The following is a 17,779-nucleotide window of genomic DNA, read 5'->3' as shown; positions in this document are numbered from 1 at the left end:
TGGCCGGGACTACCTTAATTAATAAATGTAATGTAATACCTATTCTGTAACTTCGTTCCATGCTTTGCTTGCTGTTCTTGGTGTCTGCAACAAATTGATTCCAAGCGCATTCTCATACTCTACACTATAAATCATCCTGAAATTCTGTAAGACTTATTACAATATATTATTCGCAAGTTCTAAACAATTCCTTAGTTCTAGGCCTGAAGTGTAAGTATCAATAAAAATTATTTCCTTCCTTTTAATTTTTCTTCTTATCTGCATGATGTGTTCTAACTTCAGCACTTGAATTGAATTGTTTCAAAAATTAAAAAAAATCAGTTATCTGAGCCTTATGTTTTGCAACACATTGCAAAGAAGTTTTCCATCATAAAAAAAATAATAATAATATGGCTCCAATGATTTTTCCAATCACCAGAGCAGTTAATTTCTCTGTTCCAATCAGTTGGCAAAAGGAGAGTTAAACTTCCTTCCCTATTGCCATAACTTATTGTCATAACAAGAATCACCTCCTGAAGTGACTGCTTTATTAAGCAAATACTTGTAAAAAAAACTCCTCATTTATTTAATACATCAGAGCTGTGATCTTTAAGAATTTCAAATAAATTTGTTCCATTCATTATGGACCTCATCACGAACATGTGAACTTTCTCAACAAATGTATTGAAAAAGAATATCATGTCCAAATTAATAGCGATCCACTATTACCCTTCATAATTAAGATCCTTAGCCAATCATTCAGCCTGTTCATGAATAAGTTTCCCACTTAAAGGAATGTTCTTTTATCAGCACTGAAACACCACGGATGTTCTTCTCAGCACTGTGGGGGGGGGGAATGTCTATAACTGGATAAAGTGCACTTCCCATTTGCTATACAGGCAACCCCCGTATAACACGGCACTTCTACAACACGGTTTCGCTCTAACACGATTGATAAAGTGCGGCAATACTCACACAACACGGTACTTGTAAAACACGATTAGAGAATTGTGGCAACCTCACATAACACAGTATTTTTGAGCTTTTGTGGGGAAAAACTCTGCTATTATGTTCGATGTAATTTTTTGTTGGATAACATGCCAGGCCATCCAAAAGATTGAAGTAACGTTCCTACCACCAAGTACGTTGTTGTTGTTATTTTGGTTTTAGGAGCACTAGCAACTAAGGCCATAATGCTCCGGGGATATATAGTGGTCATTCCCTGACCTTTCCGCATCCTCCGTATTTGGTGGTCACGGGCCCTAACCCCGGTCTAAACCACCTAGTACGACTTCATTAATTAGATTAAAGCATTATATCTACCTTTGAAACTCATTACATGAAAAATCGTTACAATGGGTTTTGAAAAAAATTAATTTCGAATTGAGTTGATGGAAAATTGAAGTGATGGAGGCCCGGAAACATTTTTCAATTTCAACTGTATTGGAATCATAACTTTATCGCTCAAAGAAGTAAAACTTAAATGTTGGAAAAATGTATGGCCAGAGTCAGTTCATTCAGGAAATATGGTCGAACTGACAGAAAACGGAATCCATGTGATAATAGAACTTGCTAAGTCAGCAGGAGGGGAAGGTTTTGATGATATGACTATTGAAGCCCTTGTGGGTAACACAGTTGGTAGAATTGTTGTCATCCCCACACCGGGTGGAAAAGATCTAAGTTCGAATCACGTCGATGATGGGAGGAATTTATGGGTCTTTTTCACAGCACGGCTGAGTTAGTCGGTCTCAGGCAAGGGTAGCATGGTTTTTCTCCCGGAAACTCAGGTTTTTCATCCAGAAAAATAGAAGATCGACCTCAGAACACATGCAATTTGAACACACAGAGCAACATAGCCTTAGTCGCCAATGCTCCTAAAAAAAAAGAAAGATATGATTACTGAAGATGTTCAAGAATTACTGGTAGAAAAAGAGGCTGGCAAATCAGATTTGGTGGATATGGCATCGGTGGTAAACCAAATCAATTCACAGGATGAGAGCACAGATGAAAATTTGAACTTCCCAATTCTAAACTAAAAAGTATACGGAGAGGCATAAGGTTAGCCGACCAATTAGAATCTTATTTTTTGAATTCAGATTCTTCGACTGAAAGGAGCCCAAAGTTCAAAAGAGAGCTTCAAAAATGCTTAGTTCCTACAATGAAATTACAAAGGTCTATAAAGCAAAAAAACACAGATTAATGATATTTTAAAGAGAGCAGAAGATACAGGAAATCTAGAATGGTGTATTTTTGTCAGCTTTGTTAACCATCTGTTAACAAAATGGTGTATTTTTGTTAGATCCTGTTAGATCCTCATCACGAACATGTGAACTTTCTCAACAAATGTATTGAAAAAGAATATCATGTCCAAATTAATAGCGATCCACTATTACCCTTCATAATCCCCCTTTTTGTATTGGTTCTTGGTCCCGTATAACACGGTTTCGCACTTCACGAGATTTTATAGGAACCAAACTACCGTGTTATAACAAAGGTTACCTGTACTTAACTTGTTATCAACCTATTGCCCGACTATGTGCAGGGGTTGGGTGGCTGCTTCCAAATTGCAATTTATTTGCCATATAAGCTGCAAATGTATTATAAGGAATTAAAATTCAACAGCAATTAGATTTCTTCTTGTCACTTTTCTATAACTAACACATTAAGCAAGTTATATTATCCACAGCCTGAATGATTGATTTCATCTATAATGGAAGTTTTTTAGTTTCTTTGTTACCATCCTACATAGTGCTGAAACTTAAAGTGTAGATACATCAACTGTAAAAATGAAATCAAAATTAAAATACACTAAACAGAAAATGTAGCAGCAGCATGCCACGTGCATTACTGATGCAACTGTACACTTCGTGCCAGACTAAGTATTATAAAGGCCAAAAGATGCAGGGATGATAGGCTTTTGTGCATCAACCAAAAAAAAAAAATTCTTTTTATGCCCTCTATAACTGATATGATTATACACCAAAAATGTACCAATTCAGCTTCCCTAAACCTCGCCACAGTCAAACTCAACTATTTAAGAAGATTGTTTATTCTATTAGTCAAAATTTGCTAACCAAATGTAAATTTCCTGAGGTTTAATCTATTCATTTCCCAAATAAGTTTTCTTGTCCCCCCCTGTCTCAGTCATTCAATGACTGAAAACTCAGTCATTCAATTTGTCAATGACTGCTTTCAGTGCTTTATACATTTCAATCAGATTCCCCTGAGATGGCAAGTTTCCATATGTGTGTGTGTTTGAGATTATAAAAGGTCTGTGTCTGTTTACAACACACATCTTTGTAATCTCTGGACATCCACTGTTATTCTCACCAGAAAAGTTGCCCATATCTGGATCCTTTCAAGAAGCTCAATGTCTTTCCTTAAATGGAGAAATTTAAGGAAACAATATACCAAATGCAGTCTCACCACTGAATCATATAATACAGGAGTGGCCAATGAGTTGATCGTGATCTACCAGTCGATCGTGGCTTTAATTTTGGTCAATCGCAACGAATTTTAAATATACAGTCATCCCTCGATTTGTGCAGTCAGGTATACTACCAACATTTTATATTGCACAGAGGGTTTCGCTACCTGTGCATTATTATTTATTTTTTTTTTTTTACGAAGCTTCAAAAATAGGAATGAAGAGCAGATTTTGATATTTTTTTTTTTTGCATGATTGAAGATTTCATTGAAGAAGAACACATTTCACCATGATAACGTAAAATACCACAGAATTCCAGCTGTCGGTATTATTGCAAATGCAATAAAATTGAGTTTACTACCCATTCATAATTAGATTGCACTAACAGAAAAGTGAAAATTGTTTTTATTGTTTTATGGTCGTGACCCCCAAGAAATAGCTTAAGAGAAATATCACAAAGGCATTCAAAACTGATTCTTATAAGGATATAACCAAACAGAGCAATAAACGGTGGTGTGTTTGTCCGGTTATTTTGGAAACAACTTCCTCATTCGGGAATCCTCTTCATTAATTATCCTACGTTAGCTGTTCAGACAGAATATTTGTTTGCGCAACTTAGTGTTTTAATCGGTAAGCATTGCTTTTGCTGATTTAATAACTGGACAGTACTTATATGCTAATTTAATACCTTTTGATTTAAAATGAATACTACGAAAAAGAGTAAAACGTATCATTTTCATCGAGAATGGGAACTAGAATACTTTTTTGTAATGGTGAATGAAAAATGTTGCTGTTTGATTTGCAATGCTTACGTGGCTATACCCAAAAAAAAAGGAAATTTAGAAAGGCACTTCAACGCACTCCATGGTAAATACCAATTGGATTTTCCACCGAAAAGTGACCTTAGAAAAAATAAATTAGAAGAACTTAAATCCAGATTATTCACGCAACAAAATTTCTTCATGACACCTAATTTACAATCTAAAGCAGTAACTGTAGCATCATTTAAAGTGAGTCATCTTCTTGCAAAAAAATGCAAATCATTTTCTGATGGTCAATTCATCAAAGAAGCATTTTTAGAAATACCAGATTCTCTTTTTGAAAATTTTAAGAACAAAAATGAAATTAAAAGTGCCCTTCAAGATCTGCAATTATCTCGAATTACTGTGACGTGATGCATCGAAAAAATGTGAGCAAACAATTGCTTGCTGATATTGCTAATTGTGTGTTCTTTTCTTTACAACTGGATGAAACTACAGACGTCAGTGATACAGCTCAATTGCTCATTTTTGTTGGTATGTTTTTCGATGATTCTGCCACTAGAGAAGAACTGCTGGGTATGGTTTCGTTAAAAGAAAGAAATTAAATTACCACTATTTTAGCTCGTATTAGTAACAACAGATGGAGCTAAAGCAATGACGGAGCATCTCAATGGATTCATTGCATTGTGCCAAAAGGATGATGAATTTCCAGATTTTTTGAGTTACCACTGTATCATCCACCAACAAGTGTTAGCCAACAAAGGATTAAATACTAAAAGTGTTAGACATCGCTTTCGAAATCGTGAATTCCATCAGAGGACAATCTCTTCAAAGGAGACTTTTCAAAATGCAACTCAATGAAAAAGAACCAAATCGGATATTACACACAGATGTGAGATGGCTGAGTCGGAGTAAATTTCTTCAGAGATTTCGAAATTTGCTGAATGAAATTAAAAAATTTGTTGATCAAAGGGGAGATGATTATCAGCAGCTACAAGATACGGAGTGGTTGTACGATCTGGCTTTTTTGGCAGATTTTACCAGTAAATTAAGTGATCTGAATTTGGAATTACAAGGAAAAAATAAAAATTTGGGCGACATGATTAGTAGTATTTCTGCATATAAATATCAATTTTTGGCAATGGCTAAGGATCTCAAAGAAAAAACATTCGACCATTTTGCAAATATCCAAGATCATTTGCAAAAATATCCTGTTTTTGAATTTAATAGTGAGAAATATGTTTCTGAACTTGAGAATGTTGTGGCCGATTTTGAAAACCAGAATCAGTGATTTAAAAACAATTGAAGACATTGCTCAATATATTTCTTATCCATTTAATGTCCACTTAGATACGAAACAAACTGCAGAAAAAAAAAAAAAAAAAAAAAATCGCTGCGAATTTTCACATGGAGAAAATATTAGTTGAAAATGAAATTATTACATCGCAAAACGATATCTTCCTAAAAGCCAGGTCATCAGAAGAAGACTTCTGGAAATATGTTTGCCGAGAAAATTACCCAAATGGAAAAAAATGCAGTGAACTTTTAAATTCCTGTTTTGGTTCCACATATCTGTGTGAATCGGCCTTTTCGTATTTGAAACAAACAAAGAATCGCTGTGCTCTTACGGACTTGCATACAGAAGATTCTTTACAGTTGGCCTTATCACAGTATAATATATCCCCGATTTTGAAAGCTTAGCAAATGAAATGAAGACAATCTCTTTACATAAATTAAAATTTTAAATACGTATGAATTTAAAATAAGAATTCTGAATTGTATTGAATTTTAAATTTTATAAACAACATTTTTCAATATGTGTTGATTAGCTTTTTTAACCTTGTGCAATGAAATTTTTGAGATGGTAGATTGCAGCACATTTTGAAGGAAAAAAGTAGATCGCATCACAAATTAAGTTGGCCACCCCTGATATAATACATATAACCTCCTTCTCCCTAGATGAAAAACTTATTCACAAAAGATCACATGATTCTGTCAAAGTTTCTTTTCATGTGATTCAATGGGTTAGAGCAGGGGTCCCCCAAACTTTTAGAAAAGCAGGCCACATGAATTTTTTGAATATTTGGCAGGCTGGACAAAATTCCTAATTACTGAAAACTACTTCTCTACATAACTTTAATGTTATGCAGAGAAACAAATTTTATACGTACCTATATCTACAGATTCAAAAATAAATCGATGAATAGGTAATAAAAAATATACCAGTTTGTTAATATCAAATTTCAATTATTACTTATTTATTGTACTAACCAAAAATAGTCAGTAATACAACAAAATTAATTATTACTTATTTATTGTACTAATCACAAAAATACAGTTAGTAATACAACAAAATTATAATTAATGCAATGAATGTGGTTGTAGAGTGCGACTAAGTTTTGTAATATCAGATTTTAAAGTACTAGTTCCAATTCTTAAAAAGTCATGTAAATGCGGGTCAGTTAGACACGATCGTATTTTTAATGTCATTTTTGAAAATGATCTGCTCACGTATACATGTACTTCCAAAAATTGACGTAATCTTTCTTGCAGAATTTTTAATTTTTGGATAATCTGAGTCAGATAAATGTTGAATAAAATTTAATTAGATTTTCATTTTTAAATATTGCCTTCAGTACAGACTGAAGATCTACCAATTCTAATTGTAAATTCTCATCAACATCGTTGATGGGTACATCAAATGGCTCTTGAAACAGTTCAAAATAATTCAAACACCTTTGAATTATTTTTAAAATCAGAAACTCTAGCTGCCAAATTTTCCTGCAACAAACTAACATTTTGAACAAATTTTTAGTGGAAAAATTTTACAACTAGGAATATTTTTAGATAAATTATTGCAACATGGAAAATGTGAAAAATTTTCCCAAAGTAGTTGACTTTTAAATAACTCCAGTTTTGTTTCAAATGCTTTGGCAGTATAATACAATTCATTAACAAGTTTGTCTCATCCCTGTAGTTTCATATTAAGAAAATTCAGACATTCACAAAAATCTGTTAAAAAGGAAAGGTTCCACAAGCATTTGAGATCTGACAGTTCCGGAACAGGTTTCAATTTTTCGTTCATAAATAGAAATATTTTGATCCTAAGTTCAAAAAAAAAATCGCTTCAACACATTACCACGACTCAACCATTGTACTGCAGTGTGGTACAACAAATCACTGTATTCGGCCTCAATTGTTTCAAGAAAATTTTTAAATTGCCGCTGATTCAGACCAGTCTTGCAAATAAAATTTACTGTTGATATTACAGTTGACATGATTTAATCTATGTGCGAAAATTTTCGCACAAAGACTGCTGGTGAATTATACAATGAAGCTGCATTGGTTTAATATTTTTACCCTCAAGGTATTTATGAAGCTGACCCATAAAACCCAATTTTAGTACCGACCATATTTTTAGCACCATCAGTCGTAACTGCTGATAGCAAATCCCAATTCAATTTGAGGCTGTCAATTGCTTCTGACACACTCAAAAATATATTTATCTGTTTTTGTATCTTTCAAGCTTTTTAATGCAACTAGCTCTTCAGTTACTGCAAAATTTTGATTTATACCTCAGATATAAATTAGTCATTGAACTGTATAGCTTGTATCTTCACTCTCGTCAATTTCTATTGAAAAATATGTAAATTCGCTAACTTCTTCTACGAGTTGATTTTGAACATTGGCTCCTAACTCTTCAATTCTTCTCGTTACAATTGATGAAGATAAACTTACAGATGCAAAATTCTTTACTTTCTCAACTCGCATTATAATTCACAAACAAATTCTCCATCCGCAAAGGCCCTTCCTTCTTCGGCAATGATTTAGGAGGCTTGAAAACTAGCTCTAACTGCAGATAAATTTTTATGAGTAAAAATTCTAATCTTCTGTTGTTGACTTTGAAAAGTTTGGGTTAGTTCTTAGAGTTTTTTCTGCCACAAAGCTCCTTGAAATTTATCATAATTTGAGGCATGTTTTGTGGTGTAGTGACGTTTCACATTAAATTCCTTAAACACCAACAAGGCTTCACTGCAAATAAGACAAGTGCAAGTATCATTGAGCAGTGCAAAAAAGTAATTAAATGGCCACTACTCATTAAAAATGTGACACTCAGCATCAACTTTTCTTTTTTTCGACATCAACTTTGACAAGATTTTTATAGGGTCACTGGAATAAAAAAATACTCGTGAATATTGAAGCAAGCAAGCACTGATGTGTCTTAAAATTTTATGAAATATTTTAACATAAAGGTTATATTATCATTATTATCATAGGCATATGGTGCAAGGAAGCCCAAAGCTTTTGCTGCAGCCGTCAAAAAAAATTAAGTTATGCTGAGAGAGAGAGAGAGAGAGAGAGAGAGAGAGAGAGAGAGAGAAGTAGAAGAAAGAGAAGAATGATGTTATCCAGCTCAGGACCCTGGGTGTGCCAAGCCCATACTCCCCAGATGTGAACCCTTGGGTTAAATTATATTCATATCACTCTTATATCACATGAAATTAATAATATAGTTTATTAAGCTGTTTGGCTAAGACACTACATTATTATAATATAACACTTATAGTTTTATATTATAATATGAAACTATATTATTAATTATAATATTGTTTAATAAGGTCACGTTTCAGTGTCTTACCGATACCCATCATTAGACCTTGATGGGGGGGGGGGAACAGAAAGGGCTACAAATCTTAATATTTTAGGATATTACAATTACCAATAATACAATTGCAATTACCAATATTACAATTTACAAATTAAGATTCTAAAGGATTAAGTTTTGAATTGCTGTTATGATAGAAAACAGGAAATCTAAGGTAATACAAAGGTTAAATTCGTATGTACCAACAGCCTCCTCTTACAGATGTTAACAGAAACTTTATGTGCATACACGCTGCCATAACATAACATAACATAACATAACATAACATAACATAACATAACATAACATAACATAGCATAACATTTATCCTATTCTGCAAGATCAAAGGTTTCATAATTAAAACGGCCACAACAGAAAAACAGAAAAGGCAGAGGGAAGGAAGTTATGCTCTTGGTACAGAATTACACGGAATTTAACAAATAATCTCCTAATTATCTGTAACTTGGCCATAATTATGAGAGCATCCTTGGACTCAGGAGAACTGCTGATCACAGTTGATCACTGTGATCAACTGTGATCACAAAACAGCATTAAGGTGCTAATATCTAAGATGGAAAAGCTATTAATAATATGGATGGAAAATCAGATTCAGAAGCAAGTGCCCCTGAGTCTAATGACCATTCAAGCAAAAGCAACAAGTATTTATAAAGATATTAAAGATAAGTATGGTGAACCCCAAGCTAAGTTCTTGGCAAGCAACGGGTGGTTTAATAGGTTCAAGCATCAGGCTGATTTCTACAACGTTAAAGTATACGATGAAGTCGTCAGTGCCAATTCTGCAGCTGCAGAGAAATTGTGATGTGTTGGAAAAAATTATTGATGAAGGCAGCTATTCAACACAGAAAAATTTTAACGTTAACGAGACTGCTCTGTATTGAAAAGAAATGCCAGATCAAACATACGTTGCCAAAGAGGAAAAGACAATGCAAGGTTTCAAGGCTTCAAAAGATAGGGCCATGCTCTTGCTTGGGGCTAATGAAGTGGGAGATTACAGATTAAAACCATTGCTTGTGTACCATTCTGGAAATACTCGTGCATTTAAGTGCATCAATAAAGCCACCCTACCCATGAATTTCCAATCGAACCAGAGAGCACGGATAACAATATCTCTCTTTGAGAATTGGTTTAAATGCTGCTTCATTCCCGAGGTTGAAAAATATTGTAAAGACAACGATGTTCCTTTCATGATTTTGCTTCTAGTATATAATGCTCCTGGATATCCAATGCATCTAGATGATTTCAATTCGAATGTGAGAGTCATATTTCTACCGCCAAACACTACTTTACTTATCCAACCTATGGATCAGGGTGTTATTTCGAATTTAAAAGCATACTATTTACACACAATATTTGCTCGGGCATTGTCTGCAGTAGACGATGAGAAAAATTTTACGTTAAGAGACTTTTGGAAATCTTACAATATTTACCACGCCACCTTTAACATTAATAAGGCCTGGGCAGATATTACTAAAAGCTGTTCAAATGGAGCATGGAAGAAAATATGCCCACAGCACGTAAAAGGCTTCGATGGATTTGAAAAAGACAAATCATATGAAGAGGTTACAGATAAGATTGTAAAGGTTGCAGGGCTACTTCAGTTGGAGGTTGATGCCAAAGGAGGAAGAGAAGGAATTATCTAATGAAGAACTTATTGACTTGTAGACAGCAATAGTGAAAGAAACAGTGCTTTTTTTTTTATAAAAAAATAGGTGCCAGTATTCATTCTTTGCTATCAGGAAAAATTGAAAATTAAAAGGATATGAAAAGTATTCTTAAAAGTATTCCCACTGCTGATCAGCAGTGGGCCTACAATTTTAATAAACAGTAATGAAGAAACTGTTTTTGTCATCAACAAAGCGCTGGTTGGGCTGGCGATCAGATTCATTTGTAAAAATCCTCATTCACGTCCACTCAATGAAATTGGTATCGTTCTCAGAGTGTTCATCAAATGCTTCAATTCTTTTGAAACCTTCTTATCAATTAGGTATCCACAAATTGCATCCCTTTCATTTAACTGTAACCTAATTGACAATTTTCTAACTTCACTTTCAACAAATGCCAACAATTCACATTTAGAAGGATTAAAACCTTCGTTGTCCTCGTTTTCCTTCTCTCGTCATCGGTATTGCTACTAGTTCTTACATTTGAATTTTTTCTTTCTTTTTTTTTTTGAAACTATCAAAAATGTCAGTGTCATTCAGATATTCAGGTACTGTAACCATGTAAACTGATATAAGGAAATTTTACGGAAAAATGTGGATAACGCACTTCCGTGAAACAACAGATGGTTATTTGTTGGTGTAAAAGAAAATCACTTTTCTAATTCTCAAACTGGGCACTTACGGTTGATTCACAAAGGTGTCCAACCCGCAAGGAAGGTGAACTAAAATAGCATTTTAAATTTTGTTAATTATCAAAAAAATATTCTCGTTGAATGTTTTGTTCAGTAAATGTAATTGTGTATTATACCTAATAAAATTTTCGAATATTTCAATTTTACTTTTACATGCGACAAGATATGGAAAATGTAACACACTAAAGAAATCTAACTGAATTTTTTTGAATATGGCCCCTGTACGGGAAAAGGTTGGACACCACTGTAGTAGAAGATGGACCAGAACCCATTGGGAATACACGATCTGCTCACTCTTGACTAGCGCAACTCCTCCGTATGTGGGACAGGTGGTCAGATAGGATTTACAACAAGGTACCATTAAGTTGTAGAATGCATTAGTTCTCTTAATTCGTGCAGCAGCACTAATTTCCTGAAGGTCAGAAATGCGAACAGTGCATACCGAGTTAATTCTCTCTTAATCTGTTCGATATATGAAAATTTTCTTCACTCAACGGAAACTATTTTAAATGTAACTTCCAAGGGAAATTCAAAATAATTCGCTATAAAAGGACTTCGTTAAACAGAGACCCAACTGAGTAATTTAGAATCATAAAAATGGTTATACAGTTTTATATAGAAAATATCTTAAAAATAGACAGGAAAAAATGCAAATTTAATTAAATAATTTTAAGCTTATTGAATAGTAGGTAAACATGTGAAAAAAAAATTACGGAATATTACAAATTTCGAAGTGCACCACATCCAAATGTCACACATCACTCTTAATAAAGGTGCCGGTACGCCATACCATTGTGCACAGTCCCAAAAAAAATGCTGATGAAGCTCAAGATGAACCAAAGGAGGAACTGAGACACTTCTTCACCAGAGAGATGGCAATGGAGAAGTTTGAGAAGATGGATCCTGACAGCGAATGATTCTTAAAAGTTAACACAGGGGTGAATGATATGCTTGCTTGCTACAAAGAAATCTACGATGAAAAGAAAAAAGCCACCGTCCAGTCATCCATCAATATGTTCTTTCGTAAGGTTGAGCAGCCGACCCCTTTTAAATCTCCCCAGCCCTAAACCTCCGCAGCGGCATACTTCTCAGCTGAAGACGTCAATTCTGGCAATGATGCTCGAGAGGTAAAACTTACTGATGTTATGCTTGTCTTCTCTCTTTTTTTTGTAATTTTATAATTTTTAAATTGCATGCTTTTGTAATTTTTCCTGCACATGAGATAAAAAATTTAATCAATACAATAAATAATTCTATTTACATGTTCATTGAACATTTCTTTTTTGATTCAATCAATTCAGCAAGCACAGCTGCGAGTGCTGCACAAGCATGGGGAAAATCCGACTTGCGCAGAGTTCCGCGGAATGCAATCCATACGTAAGTCGGGGAGTAGCTGTACATGGATTTTAGGAAAGCTTTTGATATTGTTGAGTGTGGAAGACTACTATACAAATTGCAGCAGTACGGTATTAAGGGCAAGTTGCTACAATGGATAAAAGGGCGGTTGAGTGGGAGAAGACAGAGTAGTAATCAATGGACACTGCTCTTCGTGGACTAATGTTATTAGTGGAGTCCCAGGATTCGGGGTTGGGCACACTGTTTTGTATATTTATCAATGATATTGATGAAGGTATATCAGGCTTAATGTCCACGTTTGTAGATGATACTAAGGTTTGCAGGGGTGTTAATGATAGTAATGGCAGTGTGCTACTGCAACAAGATCTAGAAAACTTGGGCAGATGGGCTGAGAAGTGGCAACTGAAGTTTAAGATTGACAAATGCAAAGTGCTGCATATGGGTAGAAGTAACCTCAGAGAAACATACCAACTGTGTGGTAGAGAATGAAAAAGACCTGAGGGTAATTGTACAGTCAGATATAAAGTTTTCTGAGCAGTGCAGAAAGTCTGCCAGAGCAGGTCATGGGGTGTTGTCAATGATATACAAGAATTTTGCTAGTATGGAAAAGGAGGTGATTATCCCTTTGTATAAGGCAATGGTCAAGCCACGCCTTGAGTACTGTGTAGAGGTCTGGAGGCCTCATTTTAGGAAGGATGTAGAGTTGATTGAGTGAGTACAGAGAAGGGCTACAAGATTGGTGTGGGGGAATGAAGGGGTCCTCTTACCAAAAAAGGCTTAAGTTCTGTAAATTGCAGCATCTGGAGATAGGCACCTGCAAGGTGATCTGATTGAGGTGTATAAGGCCTTGAATGGGTTGAGCAGGCTCAATTCTGATGGCATTCTTCCTCTTGCTCAGATTACAAATCTGAGAGGCATAAATTCAAATTGAGGAAAGACAGTTGTAGAATAGATGTGTGGAAATTTGCTTTAGCCAGCAGGTAATTGATTGCTGGAATAAACTTCCATCTGTCGTTGTGGACATTGATAGCTTAAATAAATTCAAGGAGGTACTGGACAAACATTTAGAGGGAATGGATGTGTGAAATGGGTTTTTTTTTGGCTGATGCTACATAAGCTTGCTTTCTTGCATCACATGCCTCTACTACTACTTTGGGAGTATATCTGTAGTTAACCTAGATGACTGCAGAACTGTTTTATCTGCTTTGTCATATTCTCTTAATCTCTATCATAAATCACTATCTCCTTTCCTTCTAATTTTATTTAAAATAATCAATATTTCTTCAGCAAGATATTATGTCCAAACTTCCAATGATCTATTATTTTTAGCAGTATGCTCAAGATCCAACCTTAATACCTCCAAATCAAATTGAGGACATCTTAGGGTTATCAGAAAGATAGTGATACTCAACCATAAGGTATTCAGAATTTAAATATGGCTAGTATAAATGTGACATTTATTTTGTAGACTGTACTGGACCATTGGAAAAAACTTACTGTGTGAATGTGAAGAAACCATGCATGGTAGAAGCCTCTGCATAGCAGTGTAAATGTGTAATAGCACTGTCATGGACATTGTGTTGTACGATTGGCCTCTTAGTCCGGGGACATACAAAAAACCATCAGCCCTTGATTTCTGTCCTGCCATGTGGAGCAGACCAGCTCATGGCAAGAAACACTGTTCCCAGCAGTCAAATCTAAGTTGGATGTCAACCCCGAACATCCAATAACGGAAAAATAACCAAGATGTAAGCAAGGTGAAACAGAAAAAAAAGACGGTTGGGGAAAATGATATAGTCTCCTTTGAAAAAAAAAAAATTCTTCATAATTAAAACAGCCACAACAGAAGAACAGAAAGAAAAGTAGGGTGAAAGAGGTTATGCTCATGGTTCAGAATCACATTGAATTTGAGGCAGTGCACTCAGCTGATGTGGGTGATGTTTGTTTGTTTGTTTGTTATTTGGTTTTTAGGAGCATTAGCAACTAAGGCCATATTGCTCCGGGATATGCGGTGGTCATTCCCTGACCTTTCCGCATCCTCCGTATTTGGTGGTGAGGGGCTCGAACCCCGGTCTAATCAAGAAGCCTGTGCTACGCACTGCTGCTCCTTCCCACCTGGCTATGGAGGCGCCGATGTGGGTGACCAGCAAAACATTCAGTTAGTTTGGTCTGACATAAGCACCAGGAAAACAAAACTCACAGTAGGAGTATATTAGAAGTTAAATGACTGTGATGGCTAAAATAAACAAACAAACAGAATGGCCAAATAAATCAAAATGTCTTACAATTGTGGATTTTAACTTTCGAGACATTGAATGGAACTTGAATGGCTGGTCACTCACACAACAGAAATGTTGTGCCTTTATTGGATGACTGTTTTCTACCTAACAGCATGTTAGGCAGAAAACAACAGGACATAAGTAAGTACTCTTGATATGATTATCAGTAGTGGCTCTTCATGCATTAAGAATTTCCAAACAAAGAAAACATTAGGTGGCAATGAACATAATAAACTGATGTGGGATTTACCTAAAAATATAACCAGTGTCAAAGGTAAATGGATGGGATTTTGCTTTTGTAAAGGTAACTATAAAGGCCTTAGTTTTTAATTCTTTTTAATGAGACCAACTGATGATATTACAAACTACAAATTCTAAATAGAAAGTTTAAGGAAATAATCATAGAAGCTACTATGCTTTTTATACCAAATAAAAAATATGGTTCAAGGTCTAGACCTGAACAGATGTCAGATGAACTGATAAGACTAGTGGTAGAAAAGAAAAAAAAAAAAAAAAATGGGAAAATTATAAATTATCAGAGGGAAATAGAAACCTATAGATTTCTGTTAATGAAATGTGTAGGTTTCATTACTGAGTAAAAAGGTAAATTTATTAATAATTTAGCATCTTACTGGAAAAATAACAGCTAGCCCAACAGATAGCAGACAGAACAATTATATACATATGATGGGGAGGGGGGAGAGTATTATATGAGGATAATTAATAAACAGAGACCAAATTAGGTGAAGCAAGGAAGTAGGATAGCAATAGTACACCAATCATCCTCGAATACTTGAAATATTCATGGAGTATACAAATTAAAATATTAAAGGAGAGGACTTCAAGAGATGCACATAATAATGGTACTTGGACATACACTCTTGGTAACTGTAAATCCCATGAGGTGGGGTCATGGTATTTCATTAAGGCATACAGTACTCTCTAATGCATATAGCTTTTTACATGTATGTAAAACATGTATTTTCACATGTATGCATTATTTTTAATATAGAGATTTATTGGTGTGAAGAAAATTTCTTCCTAAAATGATTTTTAAGTGCATGAAAGAAAGGGTTCACTTACTAAAGTTATTCATAATTTAATGCCTAGCTCGGGCTTTACTGAAGATCATGATATTTTCTTTCAATTGGCCCTGGATCAGTATTATAAGTATATTCATTATCTTCAAATATGCCATTATAGAAAATGCACTGTGAATACTAATAGTTGATATATATCAACTACTGAATATGCATGACCACAACAAACAGATGTTTACAGGCTAGTGCCTCTGATCGAAAGAGGTTTTGTTGTCAATATTATTTGTTCACAAACTTTCTGAATCAGAATCAGCTGTTGTAACATATTGACAAATTATATTCATGGAACAGTTAGAATTTCCTAATTAATGTTTCTCTCGAATTTTGGATTTCATTAGACTCTCCTGCGTATCTTTATTTTGACTTACACTTATAAAGATGAACAAATACTGAGTTCTACTTAAGCAGCACCTTAAGTACAGTGTGTACTATTCAGATGGTGCACCACGGCCAGTTCACAGAATTCGGCAACAAAATTAGCTTAACGCAAGCCACAAACTTGACCAAAAGGAGGGGGGGAAACAAATAAAAATAATAACAAAAAGTAATCCGATCTTCTTAAAAAATAATAAAAATTAAATAAAAAGGATAACACAATCAAAAATTCAATCGCTAACTTTGCATTAAGAGAACTTCAAATGTCTATCTCTAACATTTAAAGCGAAAAAACATATTGTATACCTATATTTTCCCATCAGAAGTCGAAGATCGCTCTGTGTACATAAATTTCACCATAAACATATGTGACTTCCGTCACCAATGTCGACGTGTCGTAAGATTTTAAATCGGCAGTACCTGTGTATTTCGTAACTGGAACTGGCGGTACAGGACTAGGTATTACAGTTAACACAATTAAATAAGAAAAACACAACTAACATAATGCAGTTAAATTGGAATCTTGGCAATGCTGAAACAAAACACGGGACGAAGAAAAAGTTACTAACTTCGATATATATATTAGATTATGTATTTTCTTTTTAAATCAAAATTACCATTCACAACATTCCACTACGGGTCACCATTACCCCCTAGATGTCCTCAGCAGCTAAAACTTTAAGAAGCGCAAGTGCAGAATGCGTCGTTTACTACGCATTTTCGATCAGCCTGTAAAATAAAGAGTTAGCTGGAAGGGGGAAAAAATTGAAATCACACAAAGAAAACAAAAAAAAAATAATAATAAATTAATTAATTAAAATACGGGTGTAAGATAACTCAGTTTATTTCTATCAGTGTGATGTATCAATATACCTTCCTATACCAATCATGTTGTTGAGGTTTTGTCAAAGAGGCTTGAAAGGTTTTGACACAAGTGCTACAGAGGCCATATTGTGCCTTTCAAGTTATTATTATTATTATTATTATTATTATTATTATTATTGTTGCTCATATTATTTCTTCCTGATTGGGGGATTCCACACAATGACGGGTCTGCTACCAAGTGCACAGGGTGGTTGTAATGCCTGGTGTTACTGTTGGTGGAGGAAATCTCTGACTGTCCTACAGGCGTTCAGGATTGCGACTTTCTGCAGTTCCTTGTAGGTGTTCTCTAGGAGACCTATTGCTGCTATGTAGAGCCTTTGGCACCATACCATCCACCATCTTTGGACAAGGATCAGGATGGTCTATATTTCTTGCATATGCCACATCTCTTTGACTTCCTAATTTTTTCCTCATGGGTTTTTCTGGACATTGCTAGTGTTGGGTACTGCTATGTCAATCAGGTAGGTAGCCTTTTCCATCTTGTCCACAAGGGTTATGTCCGGTATGTTGTGCGGAGTCTTATCCGTTATTATACCGCGGTCCCAGTACAGCTTGTGGGTTCGTACTTGTAATATGGTACACTTTCTTTGGTCAAATG

General features: G+C 34.9%; 1 protein-coding gene across 2 annotated transcripts in view; it reads right to left on the bottom strand.

Moving 5' to 3' along the window:
- The window catches only part of Sec16 (endoplasmic reticulum export factor secretory 16), a 592,575-nt gene extending 575,563 nt beyond the window's left edge, over positions 1-17,012 (bottom strand). The window contains exon 1 of one of the 2 annotated variants that reach the window (XM_090389538.1): positions 16,914-17,012. In XM_090389538.1, the coding sequence (XP_090245664.1) occupies positions 16,914-16,916 (3 nt within the window). In that variant the 5' untranslated portion in view covers positions 16,917-17,012. Of the gene's footprint in view, positions 1-16,602; positions 16,888-16,913 lie in introns of those variants that run through there. The other variant, XM_090389539.1, reaches the window with a different exon arrangement.
- Between the last annotated feature and the right edge of the window lie 767 nt (positions 17,013-17,779).

The sequence above is a fragment of the Mastigoproctus giganteus genome, chromosome 2 (genome assembly GCF_048544385.1).
Source record: "Mastigoproctus giganteus isolate SK-2022 chromosome 2, ASM4854438v1, whole genome shotgun sequence".
Taxonomy (NCBI): Eukaryota; Metazoa; Arthropoda; class Arachnida; order Uropygi; family Thelyphonidae; genus Mastigoproctus; species Mastigoproctus giganteus.
This window is presented reverse-complemented; position numbering and strand designations above follow the sequence as displayed.